The 21,181-nt window shown below is 36.2% G+C and overlaps 1 protein-coding gene across 3 annotated transcripts in view; it reads right to left on the minus strand.

Moving 5' to 3' along the window:
• Nucleotides 1-1,912: 1,912 nt before the first annotated feature.
• LOC138701552 (ATP-binding cassette sub-family C member 12-like) overlaps nt 1,913-21,181 on the minus strand; it is a 116,893-nt gene continuing 97,624 nt past the window's right edge. For all 3 annotated transcript variants that reach the window (XM_069828562.1, XM_069828561.1, XM_069828560.1), the window contains 4 exons: nt 19,511-19,694; nt 14,852-15,044; nt 11,487-11,651; nt 1,913-3,068 (listed from right to left, as the gene is read on the minus strand). In XM_069828562.1, the coding sequence (XP_069684663.1) occupies nt 2,964-3,068; nt 11,487-11,651; nt 14,852-15,044; nt 19,511-19,694 (647 nt within the window). In that variant the 3' untranslated portion in view covers nt 1,913-2,963. The remainder of the gene's footprint in view (nt 3,069-11,486; nt 11,652-14,851; nt 15,045-19,510; nt 19,695-21,181) is intronic.

Raw genomic sequence — 21,181 nt, forward strand, 5'->3', positions numbered from 1 at the left:
TTTGGTACTAGATTTACTCATTCTTGTAAACCTTTCGTTTGCTTCACCTTTCACCCAAGTAGATTGCACTGAGAAATTTTGTTGGAATTCTCCTTTTGGTTTCTTTAATCAAATTACACAATGCACGTTTTTTATACATAATTTTGGCCCGAACCTACATAGTACTAACTCTAATATAACGTGACCTACATTTTGAAATACTTACACCGGTACAGCACTTTAAGTCATCTTGTGCTATAAAATAAACTACTTTTATGACTGAAGAAATAACTAAAATGCTCTCTCAATTAATATCACTCAATAAAAGAATTGTATTCCAATGGATACCATCCCATTGTGGAATCCTGGGAAACGAGAATGCGGATGCTTTAGCAAAGAAAGGCATCACTGTTACTTATAGACCTGTTACTAAATCTACGTGTGAAAAGATTTATTAAATCTACATACTTAGACTTCAACAAACAAAATTTGATAACACAATCTCAAGAGAAAAAATGGAATTCTCTGCATCAAAATCCACAGTTAATTCCCGATTTACCACGAAAATCGTCTGTAGCTGCATTTAGATTGGCAACAGGCCATGATTGTTTGGCCAAACACCTGCATAGAATTGGAATATATCAGTCCCCTAACTGCCCATTGTGCAACTCAAACCAAGAAATGGATTCGGAACACCTCAAAATCTGTGCTTCAATGGCTGGCCATGATAATATCTTTGAAAAATATTGGAGTGCAAGAGGTCAAATGACTTTATTGTCAAATGCCTGGCATTAGAAAACAACAACAACTTTTATGACTGAAAAGCGCTAGGATGCTATTATAATACGAGTATGGTTTTCACACGTCTGTTTTTATGCAAAAAAAAAAAAAATAATATGGCACTAGATTCAGGCCAAAATGGTACTATTTCCGGAAAAGAGAGGAGGGGAGGAGGGATGGAAAAAGAAAATTTGAATATGATATAATCAATAAGAATTCTATGGAAGGGCATTTCTGTGAGAGGTACAAACTATTGACTGATGAGATGTTCTAAAATGATGTTGTTTGAGAATAGTTTATTATAACTTACCAATTAGTCTTTCACATTTATAATTTAAAATTTTATGTTTTCATACAAACTAAAAATTGTGTGTTATGAAATCAAAATACATACACGTGTATGATGTAATTTCAACAAATATTAGGACAAATATATAGTAGGCTATCTTCAAATCCAAATATGTTCTCAAATAGCCACGCTATTTAAGAGTATACAAAACATTAGAAGTTCAATATTATTCTGCGACTAATTTTCTAATCCTTCAGAAATAAGATTTGTCAAAATTATTTACTCCAAAGAAGAGTTAGATATTCTTTGTTTAGAACACAGAAAACGGGGGGGGGGGGGGAGGAAGTAGAAATCATAAATTTTCAATAAAATTAACAAACACAAGCAAAATTAGATACGATACGGAATTATATAAATACTAATTACTACAGATTACACTGCTAAGAATTTTAGTAAAACTAAACTGAATTCAGTTGTTAGTAGTTACTTGTCATGTGTATGAGAAACAAACATTCTGTGCTTGTCACTTGTTTTCCTTCCACAGACATAATGTAAATAAGTTACAAAAAAATTGAAGGTAAATTTTTCTTCTCAAGCTAGTGTTTTGTATCTTAAAAAAATATGTCAGACTTTCTGTACAGTATAGCTGTTTATTCATGCCCATATTAATATTATTATGTATCTTGGGGGAACTCTTCCATTCAGAGCATAGTATTATGTGCAATATACAAAGTTCAACCAAATTTCTCATACTGGTATGTTTTTGAAAATACACAAATTTAAAAAAATGAGAGAGCTGCAACAAAACTTAAAACTTTTCACCCTGTGTTTATATTGCAACCACTTTCCAATGAAATCAGTAAATCTTGCCTTACTCATACTGTATATTTCATTTTATACACGATAAGTTTTAATTCTTCTTTACAGACAAGACCAATTACATTAACCTCCTATATGTAGTCCAACAGTTTAATATTACATTATTTTAATTATTCATTAACAATAGTTTTATGACACTTGTTCCTACACAATTCTGCTATACAGCTACTATATGACTACCGGTACTGACAGTTATATTAACAAAGAAGTAAAATTAGTTTTCCACGAACATCACATCACTGAAATATCAAGACAGAAATCCTTACCATATTAAACAATTACATCGCTATTAAAAATGACACTTATCTCGATAAATAGATTACCATATTTTCATACTGCTATAATAGCACCAATAAACAGAGAGCCATTTGTGCATGATATGAAAGATTTTAAAAAGACTAGATACATTTAAGCTAAATATTTCCTTCCTGGTGTTTCCAGCAAATCTGTGAAACTTCCCACCCATTAACTTCTTAAAACTGTGATAATCGCACTTTTAAAACAACTCAAAAACCTGCAGCAAAGAAAAACTATTCCATATTCTCTTCAAAACTAAATACACTCACATCCTTAACAAATTGAGCAAAAACAGTTCAATGTACTTGCTATACAATTCATTTTTAATCAATCTTCAAGTCAAATCAATTTATATTCTACAAGTCATAGATAAATACCTATTGAATTTCCTTTAAAAATGTGTAATCATGTGTGAAACCATATACTAAATCACGCTAAGTATACTAGCAGCACTTGCAGCCTGCCATGCCTAGTAACTGGTGAGTTGGATGTTGAAATGAAAAAATATAATTTTGCAAGATAAGACGTTGAACTAGTTGGTAAATATCTTACACTGATTCTTCTTACCTCCACAAATGAACTTTCCATGCTGCGAGATACTAGAAACAATAGTTTAATACAATATTGTAGATACTAAAACTTTTGTTTCACCTATTCACCTCAGAAAAAGACTCTTTACAAGGACTAGCATCACCTGATGAGAGAACATAAACCTGCTCTCTAGTTTCTGACAGTGTTCTCACAGCTCCGTTTCAAACAGATTTCCTGTGGAGGCTGATATCATCTTTGAAAAGAATGATTGTCTATTTTTGTAGAGGTTAGTTGGTGTATCGAATTCTACTACCTGCAAAAAAAAAAAAAAAAACAAAAGTTTAAAGTTACGAAAGAGATTGGTTGGTTTAATGATGATAATTTTAAGTAATTGATTAACTAGTGGACTTATTCGTGTTAATTATGTAAGTTTGTGCGTCTTACAGCTGTTTCGGTGCTTCATCACCATCCTCAGAGCCTACTAGATCTCTGCGTCATCTCGAACTTCTCTGCCTGTTATGTGGGTGCGTTTGATTGTTGAAAGGTGGAGTCAAATAGTGTGTGTGTGCTGAAATTGATCTATGTGTTGAGAATTGATCGGGGTGTGTTTTGTATGTATGTATGTATTTATTTACACTGCAAGTGGGCAAGCACCCGGTGGCAGTGGTATATACAATATTAACAATACACAGTTAAAATGATAAGCTATACACAATAAAATTTACAATACATAATTTTAGTGATACAAACACACTAAAACACACCCCGATCAAATTCTCAACACACAGATCAATTTCAGCACACACACACACTATTTGACTCCACCTTTCAACAATCAAACGCACCCACATAACAGGCAGAGACGTTCGAGATGACACCGAGATCTAGTAGGCTCTGAGGATGGTGATGAAGCACTGAAACAGCTGTAAGCCGCACAAACTTACATAATTAACACTAGTAAGTCCGCTAGTTAATCAATTACTTATATTCAAGTGTTAAAAGTAGTGTACGCAAGATTCAAAATGGATGATAATTTTTATCAAACACGATAGGGAAGATTGGAGAATGTTGGGTTTGCAGTGAAAGACCTGCTCTAAGGTAGAAAACTATGAAAGACTATTAAACACGAGTGTATAAACTTTAAACTATTTTTTATATTTTTTTCTGGAGGTCTGGCTCGGGATGGGAGGGAAAACGAGAGAACCCCAAGAAAATTCCCTTGCACCCACTTTGTCCATTATCAATTCCTTCATGACTCAAATGGGGATCGAACCGGGTCGCCACAATGGAAGAGACAGAGAAGAATTCGGTCATAGCGAGCTGTTGGTTGGTTTACATTGGCACAACTAAGACCTCCTTGGACTCTGCTAGTCTGACAGTCATACCCTCGATAATACACTGACTGGAAAAAAAAAACCGATCACTTGAAAAAAATATTAAAAGTCAAGTTTAAATGTAAATTATGAAGTAATCGCAGAAATAACATAACTGTAATCGTACTCAATTTAAAGATTACACTTTTATGAACTTATGACACGTAAATTCACACCTTTCACACCAATTTTGACTTAATGACCGTCATATGTTCATAAATCTACACTTTTGTTGAAATTTTGTAAACTTTTTCACCTAACTTTCAGCTGAATATTTGTCCACTAAACTTCAATGAAAATGATTTTGATCCACAAAACTTAAATTCACACTAACAATAACTGAAACAAACACCCAGTATCTGGTGTGTCCCCCTCTGGTCCCTATTACGGCTGCCAGTCTCTCAGGCATGGTTTCGATTAAGGTTATGATGTCTCTCTGGTCGATACTGTCCCATTCCTCTTGGAGTGCTGCCTGCAGATCACCTAAGGTCTCCAGAGCAGGATTACGATCTCGGATATGTCTACTCAACCTACCCCAGATATGTTCTATAGGGTTTAGGTCGCGACTCTGTGCTGGCCAGTTGAGACGAACAATCTGCAATGCATCAAGATACTGTGATACACAGCGCGCTGCATGTGGACGAGCATTGTCATGCATGAATATGAAATCATCTCCAATAAATGGAGCAAAGGGCACGACGTGATCGACGAGAATCTCGTTGATGTAGCGGTGAGCGTTGAGACAATTCTTGACAATCACCAATTCCATTCGGGCCTCCATGGAGATGCCGCCCCACACCATCACGGAGCCTCCACCGAATGGCGTCCTTGCAGACAATGTGCTCTCTGCATACCGCTCTCCAGATCATCTCCAGATTCTTTCCCTACCATCTGGGGATCTCAGGAAGAACCTGGACTCATCAGAGAACAGCATACTGCTCCACTGCTGCACAGTCCATTGACATGCTGATGAGCAAACTGAAGACGGTCGGCTCGGTGCTGTCTGGTCAGATCTGGTCTTCGTGATTGAAGATTTTGTTCTCCAAGGCGTCGTCGAACAGTCCTCTCACTCACATTAACACCCCGCACATGTTGTAGTCGATTCCGAGCTTCAACTGCTGTGGTATGGCGGTCTCTTAGAACCTGGCTGTCGAGAAATCGGTCATCTCGGGCTGAAGTTTTCCTTTTTCTGCCAGATCCAGGTTTTCTGGAGTAACTCTGTGTTTCCCGGAACCGTTTCACAGCCTCTTGCACCATGGTGTATGGTGCGCCTATGGTAGCAGTGGTGTAACGGAGGCTGCGTCCATCATCAATGAGAGTGACAGCTTTGGCAACGTCTTGGGGTGACAGGGGCATTTTCTGAACTAAACTTAATGACGAAATGGCAAACAAACCCTTTTCGACAGTTATCCATTTTCAAAAAGGAAAGGAAGCAATAAAGCAATAAAACCTCTTCAATTGTTTATGACGACCTACCCCACATGTTCAGCACAGAAACACACTCCTTCGTTGTTAGGCGATAAACCGAAGATTAATTGGTATGAAAGGCATGAATTTACGTGTCAAAAGTTTATAAAAGTATAATTTATAAATTTAGTAAGATAACAGTTATTTCTGAGATTGCTTCATAGTTTACATTTAAACTTTACTTTTAGTATTTTTTTCAAATGACCGGTTTTTTTTGCCAGTCAGTGTAGATGACAGACGAGGAGCACTAACAGCATTATGTATGTGGCCCCAGAGAGAGGATTCCATATTTCTTGAGGATACATGGATAAGCATGGTCAATCAAAAGGGCAGTGGGCCTTACAGCCACTGGTCTCCTACAGCCAGCAAGAAAACACTGGAGAGAATTCTATAGCTTGTGTACTATGTGAGCCGCGCTCGACATCCTAGTTGTCCATCTAGTACGTCACTTCGCCCGACAGAGTGCTCTCAGACGATATGTCATAGGTAGCGCTACTATTTCCTTCATTTTCTTATCCAAATTTTCCTATTGGCCGGTTGATTACGTCAGATGAAGAGAGAGGGAAAGCGAGCTTACTTGGCTACGTGCAGATATATCTAACATTACTCAGGAGTCGGAGCCCGTATTGACAACATTACATAGGAGTCGGAGTTAGTACCGATAACATTACTCAGGAGCCGGAGCCTGTACCGACAACTTCATTCAAGCAATCGACGTGCACTCAGGAAATATAGCTCGAATTGTAACTGGTAACTTAAGTTCGTCGTGTTAGATTGTTCGAGAATAGTGTATCATTAAATTTCATTTAGGAATCTATTGATTATACGAAACCTTGTTTGAAATATATTTTGGGATTTAGTGCGGCAATTTAGTATCAGATTTGTTATTATTGGAGTAGGCAAATATGGGTTGTGATATTATTGTTATTTTTGGTTGTATGTGTTAGAGATATTGTGGTGGATCGTGTATGGAAATCACTCGCTGATGATACGTCTTGGGTTATGTGATTGGGATTACGTGAAGAGATGTAACTTTGATATGTGAGATAGTATTGAAGTTCCAAGACGGTTTGGGTAATAGCGTAGTGATTACGATCTCTTGGCTTACATCGTATTAGACGGTGTAATGAACTAGAATAGTATGGGTCTCGTTATCTATTCCATATTGGTTATTATTGGTTTCCATGCTGCTATTCAGGAATCGAGTGCATTGAGTTTCAGTTGCTATTCAAACGATTATTTGAATTTGAAATTATCGTCGGTTACTTATCATCTATCGTCTCTCTCTCTCTCTCTCGGGCATTGTTTGATTGTAAGGTACAGAGATTATTGTTAGTGCTATCTGCACAGTTTATGTGAGACATATGTGGAATTGGTAATTTATATAGTGATCAGTCGTGTGACAGTTTATATTGGGTAAATTTTGTGTGATATACTGAGTTCATGTGTACGTTGAATTTGGTTAATCAGATTTTATGTTATCTGTAATTGAATGGGGCATGTCTTATGAGTTAGCATACTGACTGGGCGTTCATGCTGAGGTTTATATCTAGTTGCCTATACATATATATATATATATATATATATATATATATATATATATATATATATATATATATATATATATATTGAGACAATGTTTCAACGACTAAATGCTTATAGGTCAGCAACTGATTATTGAGAAATGGGTGTATCAGATTGTATTACGACTTGTAAGTATGTTCGCCCAGTGCAGTTAAAGTCTCCACGATTCAGTTATTGGTTTACTGGTTATTCAGATTAACTTGTAATATTTCCATTCACTTAATTTCATATCTACATGTTATTTCATTTATCATTCATGTAATATTGTTAATTATATCTATTATACAAATTCACACTATTTATTTCTAAAAGTCTTCCACTGCGCACATCCAATCATCCAATGTACCATACATCTGGCGAATAACAGCCGCATAAGAAGAAGAAGAGGAGGAGAGGATGATCGTACACCACATCCACATATGTTATAAAATTAATACTGGGAAAAAGAAAGTTAACTGAACTCGATTAGAGATAACCTTGAATACAGCATTGGGAATGATTTGAGAAGAAACAAGGACTCAGTACTTGTTCAAGGCCCCTGATTAAGTCCCACCCCCAGACCTCCTAAGCCAGAATCACCTCCCTTAACTCTTACCTTCCTCTCTTCCCTCCCTCATTCTATTTGAACTGATGTAGGTGAACTTCGTCTCTGGCAACCTGCAATGCAGGATCGGAAATGACCTCAAAAATGGCAAGCAACTATTGCCTGTTCAAGTCTCTGGATCAGGACCCAATCTCAGCTCATCTTAAGCCAGAATCACCTTCCTCTCTCCCCTCCCTTATTCTATTTGAACTGATGGAGGTGAACTCCGTCTCTAGCAACCTGCAATGCAGGATCGGAAATGACCTCAAAGGTGGCAAACAACTATTGCCTGTTCAAGTCTCTGCATCAGGACACAATCTCAGCTCATCTTATGCCAGAATCACTCTGACATCTTATCTCATGGTGAACCACATTCTTCGCTATTAAACACACTCAATGAATGCTATCCTTCATTCCCATATTACCGAATTCTGGGATTGGTTGATAGGGCTGGACTCAGTTTCCTGGCTAGCCCAGCATCCAGCATGATAGATGTTGCCATCAGCAACTGAATCACTTAAATTCAAAATGAGAATGGCAAATATGTCACACTTCCAACCACTCTCTAAGCTAGGAACACACATTCCTTTTCCTTTGGTTAGAATACCCACACTTCTCCACTTTATGCCCTCAGGGTCGATCGACCACATTTTATTAGAATCACCTCATAGGCAATTGGCTAGTCTCGTAAATTGAGACAACTCATCCTGCCTATGGTTTTCTGCTGTTTTCCTATGGTGCTAAGACAAATACTGGGAGGAGCTCTAAAGGAAATGGGTCATGAATGTACATAATTTCCCCCCAAACCCCCAATATACATTTCGGAATTTTCCAAATTAAAGCCTTCAAAATTGGAGCCTTGGTTTTCACGTATTGCCTTGGGTACTTCAGGGCGTACTTACTCGATCATCACTCGCCTAGTGCAAGGGTTCGAATCCCTTGTCTGGCAAGGAAAGCAACGTCTCCCCTCTCATCACTTGCTCTGTTAAACATTTTTTATGACTCTGGTTGCTGCTCCTCAGCTGTACTGCTGATTGTAATACTAATTTTCCTTCCAGTCATGTGGTAGCTATTAGGTTACGTCCATCTTCGGCTTTTCTCCTTAAGAATTCTCTTAAGTTCCTCTTCAAATGGAATGGTAAAAATCAGAGCAATACAAATGGCCAATATTCATAGCTCTGAATTCCCTTACAAGGACACGCGATCACATACCTTTTAATTGTTTCTCCTCCCATTTCCCCTTCTTTCATGGTCATTGTCATTAAGAAACTGTTAGTCTAGTACAAAAGAACACAAGAATACATCTCTATAAAACCCTTGCAAGGCTAGTATAAGCTATGGTAATAAAGCATGGACAATAAGAAGAAGGAATGAAAGCAGGATAACAGCTAATGAGATGCGATTTATGCGATATACAGCAGGTTATACAAGATGGGACCATAAACGAAATGAAGTAATGGAAGAACTGGGACTAAAGTCAGTTCTCCACTATAGCCTATACAAAATTACCAAGCCAACTGGATGGGCCATCTACAGCGGATGTCATCACTCAGAATTCCAAGGAAAGAGATCACTGAGATGTCCCAAGAAATGCTGGAAGGACGATTCTTCTTTGAGACCATAATGGGCCACGTGGCCTAATACTTGGAGGGATGATGATGATGATGATGATGATATTCTAAATATAAGAGCATAGTCACTGGAAATATGGTTTCACAGGGAGAGCTACAATTTTGATAGTTCATTAGAAGAAATCCAAATAAGAAACGCACAGATCTTTTATTACAGTATATCTCTGCCTCTGTGCAACGTCACAGTTTGCAGTGAGGGGGAAGAGAAACAGCAAAAAGTCGTAATCAGTGCTTTTTTTCTGGCAGAATACCGTTCCGTCATATTTTTGTTATATTTTTCATCATGGAACAGAGAAAAAAATGTTCGAATTTCGCGTCACCAATATACAGAGTAGAAGTGAAATAACCCTGTAGATTTGCAGAGCGAATTGGTCATATTGAGTATAACAAAAAAGTCTAATACCATATCGGTGGCAAGTTTATAGTTTTCGAAGAAAAAATGTTTTTTTCTGAAAAATTTAACGTCATCATCGTCGATAATTACTATGCATATGGTCTTGATTTCTGTCAATACTAATAGAGAAAGTAATGCAGAATATCTTTTTCCTTTGTCATATTTCGGTAGAATGGAGTGTTTACATGTAAATTAAATAAGAAGTATTACAAATTTGTTGCATGACTAACAAGACTAGACGTAGCAACATTGATCAGCTATTCTCGACTTTCTTTCGATAGGGATAGGAGATAATTAGCAATCAAGTCGTCTTGTCCCAGTATCACGTGAATATTCACTGGACGTGGTATTAAAGAGTCTTCCGATCTTAAGTGAAGCTAGTACTGCCATTCAACTTAGTGTATCGCAATGCCGAGATTTTCTAATTCGGAATGTCTGGACATTATTTTAATTTACGGAGAGACGAAATGCAACTCGCGTGACACTAAACGCTTGTATGGATAAAGGTTTCTGGTAGTTTAGTAACTACTAATGCAGAGACATTCATCGTTGTCTGCTAACTGGTTTGTGACATGGGCAGCATAATTCCAATATTTTTCAATTGGGGGTCAATAACGACTTGCTGAAATTATTGACAAGGAAGCGGAAATTTGTAATTTGATCGAGAAAAACCTGGGCAGAAGCAGTTGCTTGACTGTGTAGTACGTAACCTTTTGTTTACATCTGACGTCAGATGAGTTCAATGCCTCTGTGTGGAATCTTAAACATTGCAATGTCGCCAGCGAGTTCAAACTTTAGATGCAATTATTTAATTAACCATATACTTAATCGCAAAATGTATAATAGATTTTTTGTTTATTTCCATGTAATCTATCCCTCCTTTCAATGTGAAGAGTTATATCATTTCCACCTTGTATTGTGGGGCTTCTCTCAACTCAACTTCATTGTCTCTCCACTGAGATCATTCCTGCTGGTTAACACCATGAGGAACCTGATTCTTATTAGAACTTGGACCTACTTTGATCACCTTCACCCTTCAGAATTATATTAAATCTTGGTTGCTAAAAGGCCGTCATACTGCAATATACTTCACAAGGAAAAAAGTAATGGGAAAGGAGAAAATACTGAAGAAGGCTATGCTGTGGAATCTAGTAATCTTTGGGTATTGGTATGTAGTTTAGTAAATGCTTTTGTTGCAGACCAATTTATTATTTTGTTAATTCAAATTGAGTCAGTTTATACTAACATTGATTTAATTCGTATTTCTTCTGAAAGAGATAATTATGTTTTTAGTATGATTTTTTTTAAACTCCATTTAGGCCTTGAATTTCAGATGCATTGGGCAATAATTATCTCGCCGTTCACTCCAATAAATTTTAAACCGACTTCCACCATCATTTTCTTTATAAAAAAAAGCACTGGTTGTAATGTTTTTAATACTCTGATGCCCATGACAAAGATAAGCTACTTGAAATTTAATGGTCACTCACTGGCAGATATAACACAACATCTCTAACATAGTTGCAGCAACAATAGTATCTGTGATATTCAATTCATTCCACCAGTTTTCAGTCATCAAAATTCTTTGTTATCTTCTAGGGACTACATGACATCACACGAGTCTAGAATGCATTATTTGAAACTGAACTGTAAATATATATGACGCTCAATAAAAATATAGTAATTGTTCTACACTTACTTTTCCAGCCTGTACGACAATGACCTGGTCACAATGCACCACGTACTTCATCTGGTGTGCAATCGTGATCACTGTGGAGCTGGGGAATAGATTCCACGCCACGTGGTTCAGCAACGAATCTAGCTCACCCCCCACTGTGGCCAATGGCTCCTCCAGTACCAGCACCTGCAAACATCACTCTGTGAATCTCTTTCTAGGCTTTAATTACAAAGCACAGACGACTAATATAAACAATTTTAATGTTTTAAAATTAATTACTTCGCAGCAGAAACAGCTTTCTTGACGTTTTCACAACGAAGACAATAGGAAACTATTGCACTATGATACAATTCAGTTCTTTGTCACCAATAAAATAATTGTTACTGAACAAGTAACAAATGACAATTCATAAAATAGGGACAGCATTTGATAGGGAAGAGCGAAACAACATAAGCAACAACAACGAGGGAAGAAGGAGGAAAAAGAGAAGAGAAAGCAAGGAAAGAAGGAAAAAGGGAAAAAAAATAACAATTGAAAAAAAATGATTAGGGAGAAAGTATGTAACAAAAAAGAGAGGAAGAATGAACGAAAGAGATGGAGATACAGAGCGAAAGAAAGAGACAAAAAAAGCCTCCACTCAATTTGCTCATAATACTGTATTAATAACCATGAACATTAATTTCCCTGTTCGATTGAGATTGACAAATGGACCAATCACATGGTCTTCTAGTATTCTAGAACTTATAAGCATGAACTTTCTCATTTGAAGCTGCATGCATTACTTTTTGAATAAAAAAGACTTCAGTACTACTCTATAACAAAGGAAACATTACAATTTAGTATGACAGAACTATAGTCACGTCGCTCTTATTTCTGGCAGCCAATCACGTTGCAGGTAGGCTACATTTAAACGTGTGAGTCTTGTCATTCGCTGCTGATGACGTTATGCACTACCTAAGGCTCGATAAATAATGAATATAACCGCCTGCCATTTTGGTTCTTTCGTTGGCATTAAAAGAAAGCACACGAGGATGCTATTTGCTGCACCATTAAATATTATCATGTTGTAGCTCCTATGAGAGTCGATTTATTATCACAGGAGTTACAACATGATAATGTTTAACAGTGCGGCAAATAGATTCCTCGTCTGGTAGCTCAGCAACGAAAGAACAAAAATGGCGAACGATAATACCTATCTAGATTTTATAGAGCCTTCACTTTTTAAGACGTATGCAAAGAGAAGGAGTCATGCCGGAAATAACAGCGACGCGATTATAAATGAAAATTGTTGAAGTTTCAGATACACAAAGTGACACTTACTACAGACTAAGTGAATCATGGGGGAAAAAGAATGATGTGGAATGAAACAAATATAATCACTTGTCTATGGCAATAGCTGTACTTCATAAACAATTTCGACTATTCAGTACCGAGTAACTGTTTGTCTCCCATAAAAGATGTTCCATATTAATATAATACAATGATTTATATTATTTCCAAGTATATACACCCTTTGACATGGAAAATGGTCGTGTTCAAAGACTAAGTCCCACCTCGGAATAGCTTGGGAAATCATTGTGTTTACATGTCTGCGTTTTATAAAGAGAAATTCGAAGCTCGGTCTTTGTAGCGAGAAGAAAGAGTTCTATCACATAGCCATAAAAGCTTCGTAGGGAATATGTCGTTTCGTGACATAAAGATACATCGCTGCTACGACTTGATTTCTTCCTCGGACCTCATTGCTTAATATTTCCCCGTATGAATTTTGCGTTAATCCATATGACAGACAAATTTACACTACATTTTCCGTGTCAAAGGGTGTACAAACTTGTGTGTAGTATATTTTTAATCTAGACTAGATTGTTTTAATAAATTCGTTCATGAAGGAGTTTGTAATTATCACATTTATTTCACTTAAATTTTCTGATACATTAATTAATTATCTATCATAGGTGAATAAGCTAATTCTGAAGCCATATCATATTCAACAGACAGAATCGCTAATGACAATAACACCTTTCAAAACAGAATAAGTTTCATAAGTTTCAACTAAAAAAAAAATGTTCTTCTGAAATTATTTGTAACATGATTTTTTTCTATATTTCTTAATGTCATGTATGTATTAATATACATTTAAAATGATTATCTATTATATATTTAGCAATTTATTATTACTTTCTGAATTTGGAGGCACAATCCTGTTGCACTCTTAGTTCCTTAGAGTAATTTTTCAATAATTTGTCAGAATTTGATAAATCATAATCTCACTACGAAGGTAGGTTCTGTAGGTGCTTAAAACTGTAAGGCCGGATGCACAAAGAATCAGACGCGACGCTACATTTTGCTTTACAACTCTTCGTGACAGCTTTTAAGCTGTGTGCTCGCGACAACTGATTTGCTGGCTGTGTGGGTTTGGAATACTGGCCTAGACTTTAAAATGGCGTCAATGAAAGAGAACTGTCTATATGAAAAATTCTATTGTATTTGGTTATTATTTCTTAAGGACGCTTAATATGCCTAAAAATCTATACGATTGAAAGAGTCTTAAAATTGTACTACTAATGTACTGCACAAACGTCATTTTGTATGTTTATGATTACTTCACGACTCACAATAAAGAAAAATAATATATATTAAATCAATAATGAGTGATAGTATAGAGCAGAGAATTAAGCTTACTACAAATTATTATTGTTATTATTTATTATTCACGTGGTGCTTTCGTCTCATTTGTAATTTCTCACATATTTTTAGAAACTACATTATTGTCATGATATTGTTTCAAAGGTTGTACAGAACATATCTTTCCTGTACTAAAGTAACTAATTTATCCGCATTGAGCTCCATTGTGAACAATGTCCACTACATAACAATAGTAGTCGTAGAAATCGTAGATAGTGAAAGCGTGCAATCATAGCCACTACTAATGCATGCACAGTACACTGCAGCTATCAGACAGTCTTCTCGCGACAAACTTCAAGCAGTCATTCGATGTTGTCTCTCTGTGTCTCCTCGTGTCTGTTCGCGACCGTCACGTCACGTCTGATTCTGTGTGCATCACATCATAAGAAATCAATGGGAGACAAGAACCAACAGACAAAATGTAGCGTCACGCTGCGCTGCATTTGATTGTGTGCACCAGGCCTAACAGTTTAATATTGCGTTCGTTATCATCAATGAAATATTATTTTAAAAAATTCTCGTTTTCAGTAATAATACATTTCTATTTTCAATCTGGGAATGTTATCTAATAGTTGTATACCAACATACCACTTATTACTTCTATATACAAGTTGTATTATCTACTCGTCAATAAAAGCAAGTTTCATTTTGAAAAGAAAAGAACTCTTCAATGCATAGTCAATATAGAATGTGTTATAGCAAACCTTGGTGTCCCTGAGACAGGCCCTGGCGAGACACAGTAGCTGCCGTTCTCCTACTGTTAGCTTGTCACCGTTGCGATCCACAAGGGTGTTCAATCTTTGTGGCAGTCGTTCAATGCGCTCCTTCAGGTTCACTTTCTGAAGACTCTCCCACAACTCTGAGTCACGGTAAATTCTGTGTGGGTCTATGTTCAGTCTATGGAACAATACTACAGCTGTAGCTTTCAATAAGTATATGAATGTAACATCATGAAGAATTTAAATTACATTAAATTTGTTTTTAAATAGTGTTTTCTTACAGAAGGAAGTATTAAGTGAATAAATTCTCCAGGGATTTGCTTTGCAAGTTTGAGAATTGGTGATTCCAGGGTCCTGAGCTACTCAGAGGTACTGGTATAACTGGTCCTTCTTACTCAGAGGTATTGGTATAACTGGTTCTGCTAAGTTGGGAGTTGGCTTAACTCCAGCTATCTTATAACATAAAAATTGCTAGTTCAAAAATCTCAATTAAGAAAAGTTGGATTGACCCTCAAAGATGACCTTTGTAACTGCCATGAAATATGAAAATTAATCTAAATGTTGCTACTTGGAATATAAATCTATACTCTAAAAAATAAGTAAACAGTAAAAAAAAAAATTAATAACGAAATAGATTAAAAATTCCAAGAAGTGAGATGAACAAGTAGTGGATGAATAAGAAGAGAAAATTATTCCTTCTTGTATAATGGGCACAAGCTGTGTTGGCTAGTTTAAACTATCTCGGTTTAAATCGTAGTTTACCCACTTACTGGAGCAACCACGAATGTTTGAATTTAAACATATTTTAACTTTAACAGTTTATTGGCAGTTGTTCATTAATCATTATTATACCAATATCCTATGTCAATTGCTTCTTTATAACTGTTCAAGAAGGAAGAAGGTACTAATTGTTCTTGTTGTGAAAAGGAGGATTTAGTCATGTCACTTTCTTGATATGACACACACCTAAAGTTACATTCAGTTTGGCGATATTCTGAAACGATTAAAAAGGATACTAGAAAGGGAAAGCTTTGAAAGGGTTGCAAAGAGGTAGTGAAGTACATTAAAACGATTGGCAGGAAAAAAGTGGATGTTCTACACACACACCTTAAACATCTTTAAAAATGTATATAAAGTACATTTTTAATATTGCGAAGAAATACTAATAAAAATAAATGTGAAAAAACTTAATAAATTACAATATTAAACTTGGCTCTGATTGACTGGACGGTGTGACTTTTGGTGTTCCAAATAAGTACTTTCGTACGATTCTTGGCATCTCTCAGTACAGTCCCTACCTGGAGATCTGATTGAGAGACTATTTTACACTGTGGGACTTCATGTATCATAAGCAGTGAAAAATATAGTGGGACTGCGTTGGTGTTAATGCAGCTTCTGTGGGTACCTCTTTGTTATTTGTTAGTTTAAACAACAAATTTAAGCCCTCTCACCATGTCAAGGTGAGTACCCACGAGGGAGTACAGGCATCTATAATGAACACTGATCAAAATACCCCTCATTTCTCATGAAAAACAAGAACTGCAAAGACTACAGTGGACTATAGTGGACTTTATGTTGTCAGCAAACAGCTGGATACATTAAGAATATTGATTGATTAATAAATTACAAAATCAAATTCTCGATTAATAACAAGAGCTGTTGAAACTACGCCAATAAGTGCTATGTAAATTTTAACAAACAAGTCATATAGAAATTTTGAAATTGAAGAGGTGGCTATCATATAGTACGAAAAAATAATAAGATTATCCTACAGTAGCTGGGACAAAAGAAAATCAGAGGTGTGCTTAAAAACGCAACAGGGTTTTCTAACTTTGATTTCAGACATTAAACAGAAATGATAATTTCTTCAATTAAAGGAAATTTTACTATAATCATTATCATTAGAAACGAGGTACTGGTGCTGGTGCAATATGTTACAACTCAGAAAAATATAATATTAATTTTTTTGTTTTACATAGTTGTAATCATCTTGTTTGGAGTCACTGAACAATTAAAAAAATTCAGGTTTTCATAATATTGAAAATTAACAATAATGATTTCACTGAACAACTTATTAATTAATAACTTTTTATTAATGTAGGCTACTGTGCTAAACTACTGAAACTAAAGAGATACTATCTATACCTTTGTCACTAGTTTTAGTGTGGTTTCTGCCATTATCAAACTTTCTTGTGATGCTTTGCGTGTACTTCCAGCTTCTTCTTGCTGGGTGTCTTTGTGGAGGGGACAAATGTGTAGGTAATGGTGAGGATGTGTTTGTGATTGGTAGTGTTTTGCCGAAAAGGGTGTGCGTTTTCAATTCAGTTAAATGTTGATATGCTACGCTTGAGTTTTTGTGTATTTATATACAGAGTGGACACAAAGTCTCGATCCATGTCAATGAAATAATGGTTATTCGGACATGAACTGTATATAAGGCTAATATTATGGTATGTACATATGTACTTACTTACAAATGGCTTTTAAGGAACCCGCAGGTTCATTGCCGTCCTCACATAAGCCCGCCATCGGTCCCTATCCTGTGCAAGATTAATCCAGTCCCTATCATCATATCCTATCTCACTCAAATCCATTTTAATATTATCCTCCCATCTACGTCTCGGCCTTCCCAACTGGTCTCCCAACTAACACACTACAAGCATTACGTACATAGGTAATTCAGAGTAATTCTACATGACAGTCATCCACCTCAAAATGCTGTGTCCAACTTTCGAGTGAAACTCTAAAGACATTCGTAAGCTTGCCGCCAGAAACTGCTAGGTGCTCCTGGAATATGTTTCTAAAGGTTCTGTAGATCTCTTACTTTGGTTTTGATAAACGTCTAAGCAATGGCGAACGTGATGGCTATAGTCATATTGAATCTCTGCCTATCCATCTGTTGGGAAAGCGTTGGTTGAGGTATGTTCTCACAATTAACACAAAATGAGGTGTCCTTAACCTTGCTAAAAGACAATGGCGTCAATAATGCCATCCTGATGTAGCTGTGGTTCCAGAAATTGTAACAGCATGTCCAGATGAGTGTTGCCTGTAATGGTAGCTTCTGCGAACATGTAAGGACCACAACAGAATTTTTTGTGAACCCTAGCCACACATTCATTTTTGGAGAGACCCTTTGTCATTCAGAGGCAGTATGGAGGTCACTACCCCATATGCGACAGTTGTATTTGTTAACTCTACCACAAATATGAAATGTGGCTTCGTTGAACAGGATATGATCCAAGAGATTTTCATTGTTTACACTCTCAATTAAATCATAACACATTGCCCTACGAACTGTACAATCCTCGTCATCTAGTTTGTGCAACACTTGAATGTGAAAAGCTCACTTTTACAGTACAGTGTAAACTTCAAAACCTTCAAAGTAGTTGATCTTAGCACATCTAGCTGATTACTTAAATGACGACTTGATGCTTGAGGGCTCCTCTCGATGGATTCTCGAATATACCCCACAATCTGCTCTGACAGAGAAGGTCTACCAAAATGTGGCTCATTGACAACATTTCTTGTCCTCTGAAATTTATTGACAAGGAGTCGGATATTGTTGGCTACAGTCTTCGGAATTTATGTGTAAACTCTTGTTGCATCTCTGCATATGTTAAACCGTGCAATTGAACACCAACAATAGCCACCCGTTCTTCAATACTCAGCATACTAGTAGATTAATCCCAAACAATGAAAAAATTCTGAAGTTCACTTAAAAATGGATCGAGATTTTGTGTCCACTCTCTATTTCATATTGGTTTAGTATACTTATTTTTTGGCTTTTCGGTTTAATTAGTAAAATTTTTATACCTGTTTCTTTATTGTAGTTGTGGTTGGAATTCGTGATGTGTTCAGTGTAGGTGGATGTATTATGTGATTTGGTTATGGCTGTGATGTTTTCGTTGCATTGTGTTTGAAAAGATCTCCCACTTTGTCCGATGTGGAAGTTGTTACAACTATTGCATGTTAATTTGTAAACACATGTCAGATTATAATATGTGTTTGTTTGTCCCGTTTGTGTGTTGAGATGTTTTGGTAGTACTATGTTCTGTGTTCTGTATGCAATGTTGTATTTCAGTTTTCTGAAAGAAGATGCACTCTTATAGGCCTATGTGCTTCTATTTTCGCATGTTAGTGTGATATACTTGTTATCTTGTACTTCTGTTGTGTTTCTTTGTTTCTTGTGATTATGTTTTGTCTTTTTTATGATGTAGGTAAATGAACATGTATTTTATGTCTATATTATTGGTACCTTACATACCGTACGGTAACAAAAATATTCTGGTGAAACATTCTACATACATGTGATTTATTGCAAATGAGTAATAAGGAAATGACAAAGAATGTCACGCACTGCAAATGAGTAATAAGGAAACGACATAAAATGTCACGCACTGCAAATGAGTAATAAGGAAATGACAGAGAATGTCACGCACTGCAAATGAGTAATAAGAAAATTACAGAGAATATCACGCACTGCAAATGAGTAATAAGGAAATTACAGAGAATGTCACGCACTGCAAATGAGTAATAAGAAAATTACAGAGAATATCGCGCACTGCAAATGAGTAATAGGGAAATGGCAGAGAATGTCACGCACTGCAAATGAGTAATAAGGAAATGACAGAGAATGTCACGCACCTAATACTGCCTGTGAACAGAACAGGATCCTGTGGTACGATGGCTACACTGGAACGCAGCTTCTCCAGAGGTACCCTTGCAATATCAGTGCCTCCAACAAGAATTCTTCCATTCGAAAGTTCCACCAAGCGAAACAGAGCATCTACCACCAGCTTCTTTCCCGATCCAGGCAGCCCCACTACACCTGCAAACGGGTTCATTTCTTTGTCTTTAATCTGCATACATGCACTGTACATTGCTTTCATTAAGGACGGTGCCGAGACAATGACTACTTCAAAGTATCCAAGGAAATGAGATATCCTTATTGAGTTTTGTTACATCAGGCATGTTCAGCACGGACAATTCTAGCCTTGGTGCAAGAGTGACGTACAATCTCAGAATCGCATGCAGACATACGCTTAAAAGATATTTGTGCAGAACATGTCTGACTGGGTTATGATCATCAGATGCGCCAATGTTTTCAGTACTGTATATTATTTGTTTGAAAAAAAATGCTGTATGGTTGTGTTTCTCAAATATTTTAATTGTGCAATCCCTCAAAACGAAAAAAAAAAAATGAATAAGTAAATAAAAATAAAAGTTGTAATTCGCGATCTCCATGGAGAAAAAAAAATTAATATTGTAATACTTAACAACAATAATAAAAACTTATATGAGTGATTTGTTCAAACTGTTAAGCTGTTTTGATAGTGTAGGGTTGCCATACATCCTGGTTTTCCTGGACATGTCCTCTTTTTTAGGGTTAAATTTTTCGTCTGGATGGGTTTTTAGATTTTGGCTAATTGTCCGGGTTTTAGGTTAAGTTTAAAATACGACGCTACTAATGAAGGAAAATGCCTCAAACGTTTATAACAGTTACTTTGTTGTAACTGGGAACCTTCTAATCATTACAGTTAAGTAACGCTTTAGTCCACTCTACTTTAAGTGCTCTCGTGAACTTCTCCAACTATTACAACTATTGCATGTTAATTTGTAAACACATGTCAGATTATAATCACCCCACACAACACAAACATGCTGCATTCAGGACAATGGTACACAGATTACTCAATATACCCATGAGGCAACAACACTACAATGAAAAGTGAACACAATCAAATAATAGCAAAAGTAAATGGTTACAACCCAAACATAATAGACAACATCATAAGGAAGACAAAACAAAAACTCAACAAACACAAAAACACACAAAACACAACACAAACACAAGAACACAGGAAATACATCACACTAATATACGAAAACAAAAACACACACAAAATTGCATCCTCATTCAGAAAACAGAAATACAACATAGCATACAGAACAGAAAACACACTACAAAGACATCTCAACATACAAACAACACAAACAAATAAATACAACCACACAGGCGTATACAAACTCACATGCAATATTTGCGACAGTTTCTACATTGGACAGACAGGCAGATCACTCCAAACTCGATACAAAGAATGCATTAAAGCAATAACCAGAGGACACAATAGATCTACATATGCCGAACACATAACTAATGCTAATCACACATACAATAACATAAATACAGACATGGAAATCCTACACATACAACCCAAAAACCAAAAACTTAACACACTAGAACAATATGAAATATAGAGACACACTAAAACACATCCTAATCAAATTCTCAACACACAGATAAATTTCAGAACA

Source organism: Periplaneta americana, chromosome 6, assembly GCF_040183065.1.
Source record: "Periplaneta americana isolate PAMFEO1 chromosome 6, P.americana_PAMFEO1_priV1, whole genome shotgun sequence".
Taxonomy (NCBI): Eukaryota; Metazoa; Arthropoda; class Insecta; order Blattodea; family Blattidae; genus Periplaneta; species Periplaneta americana.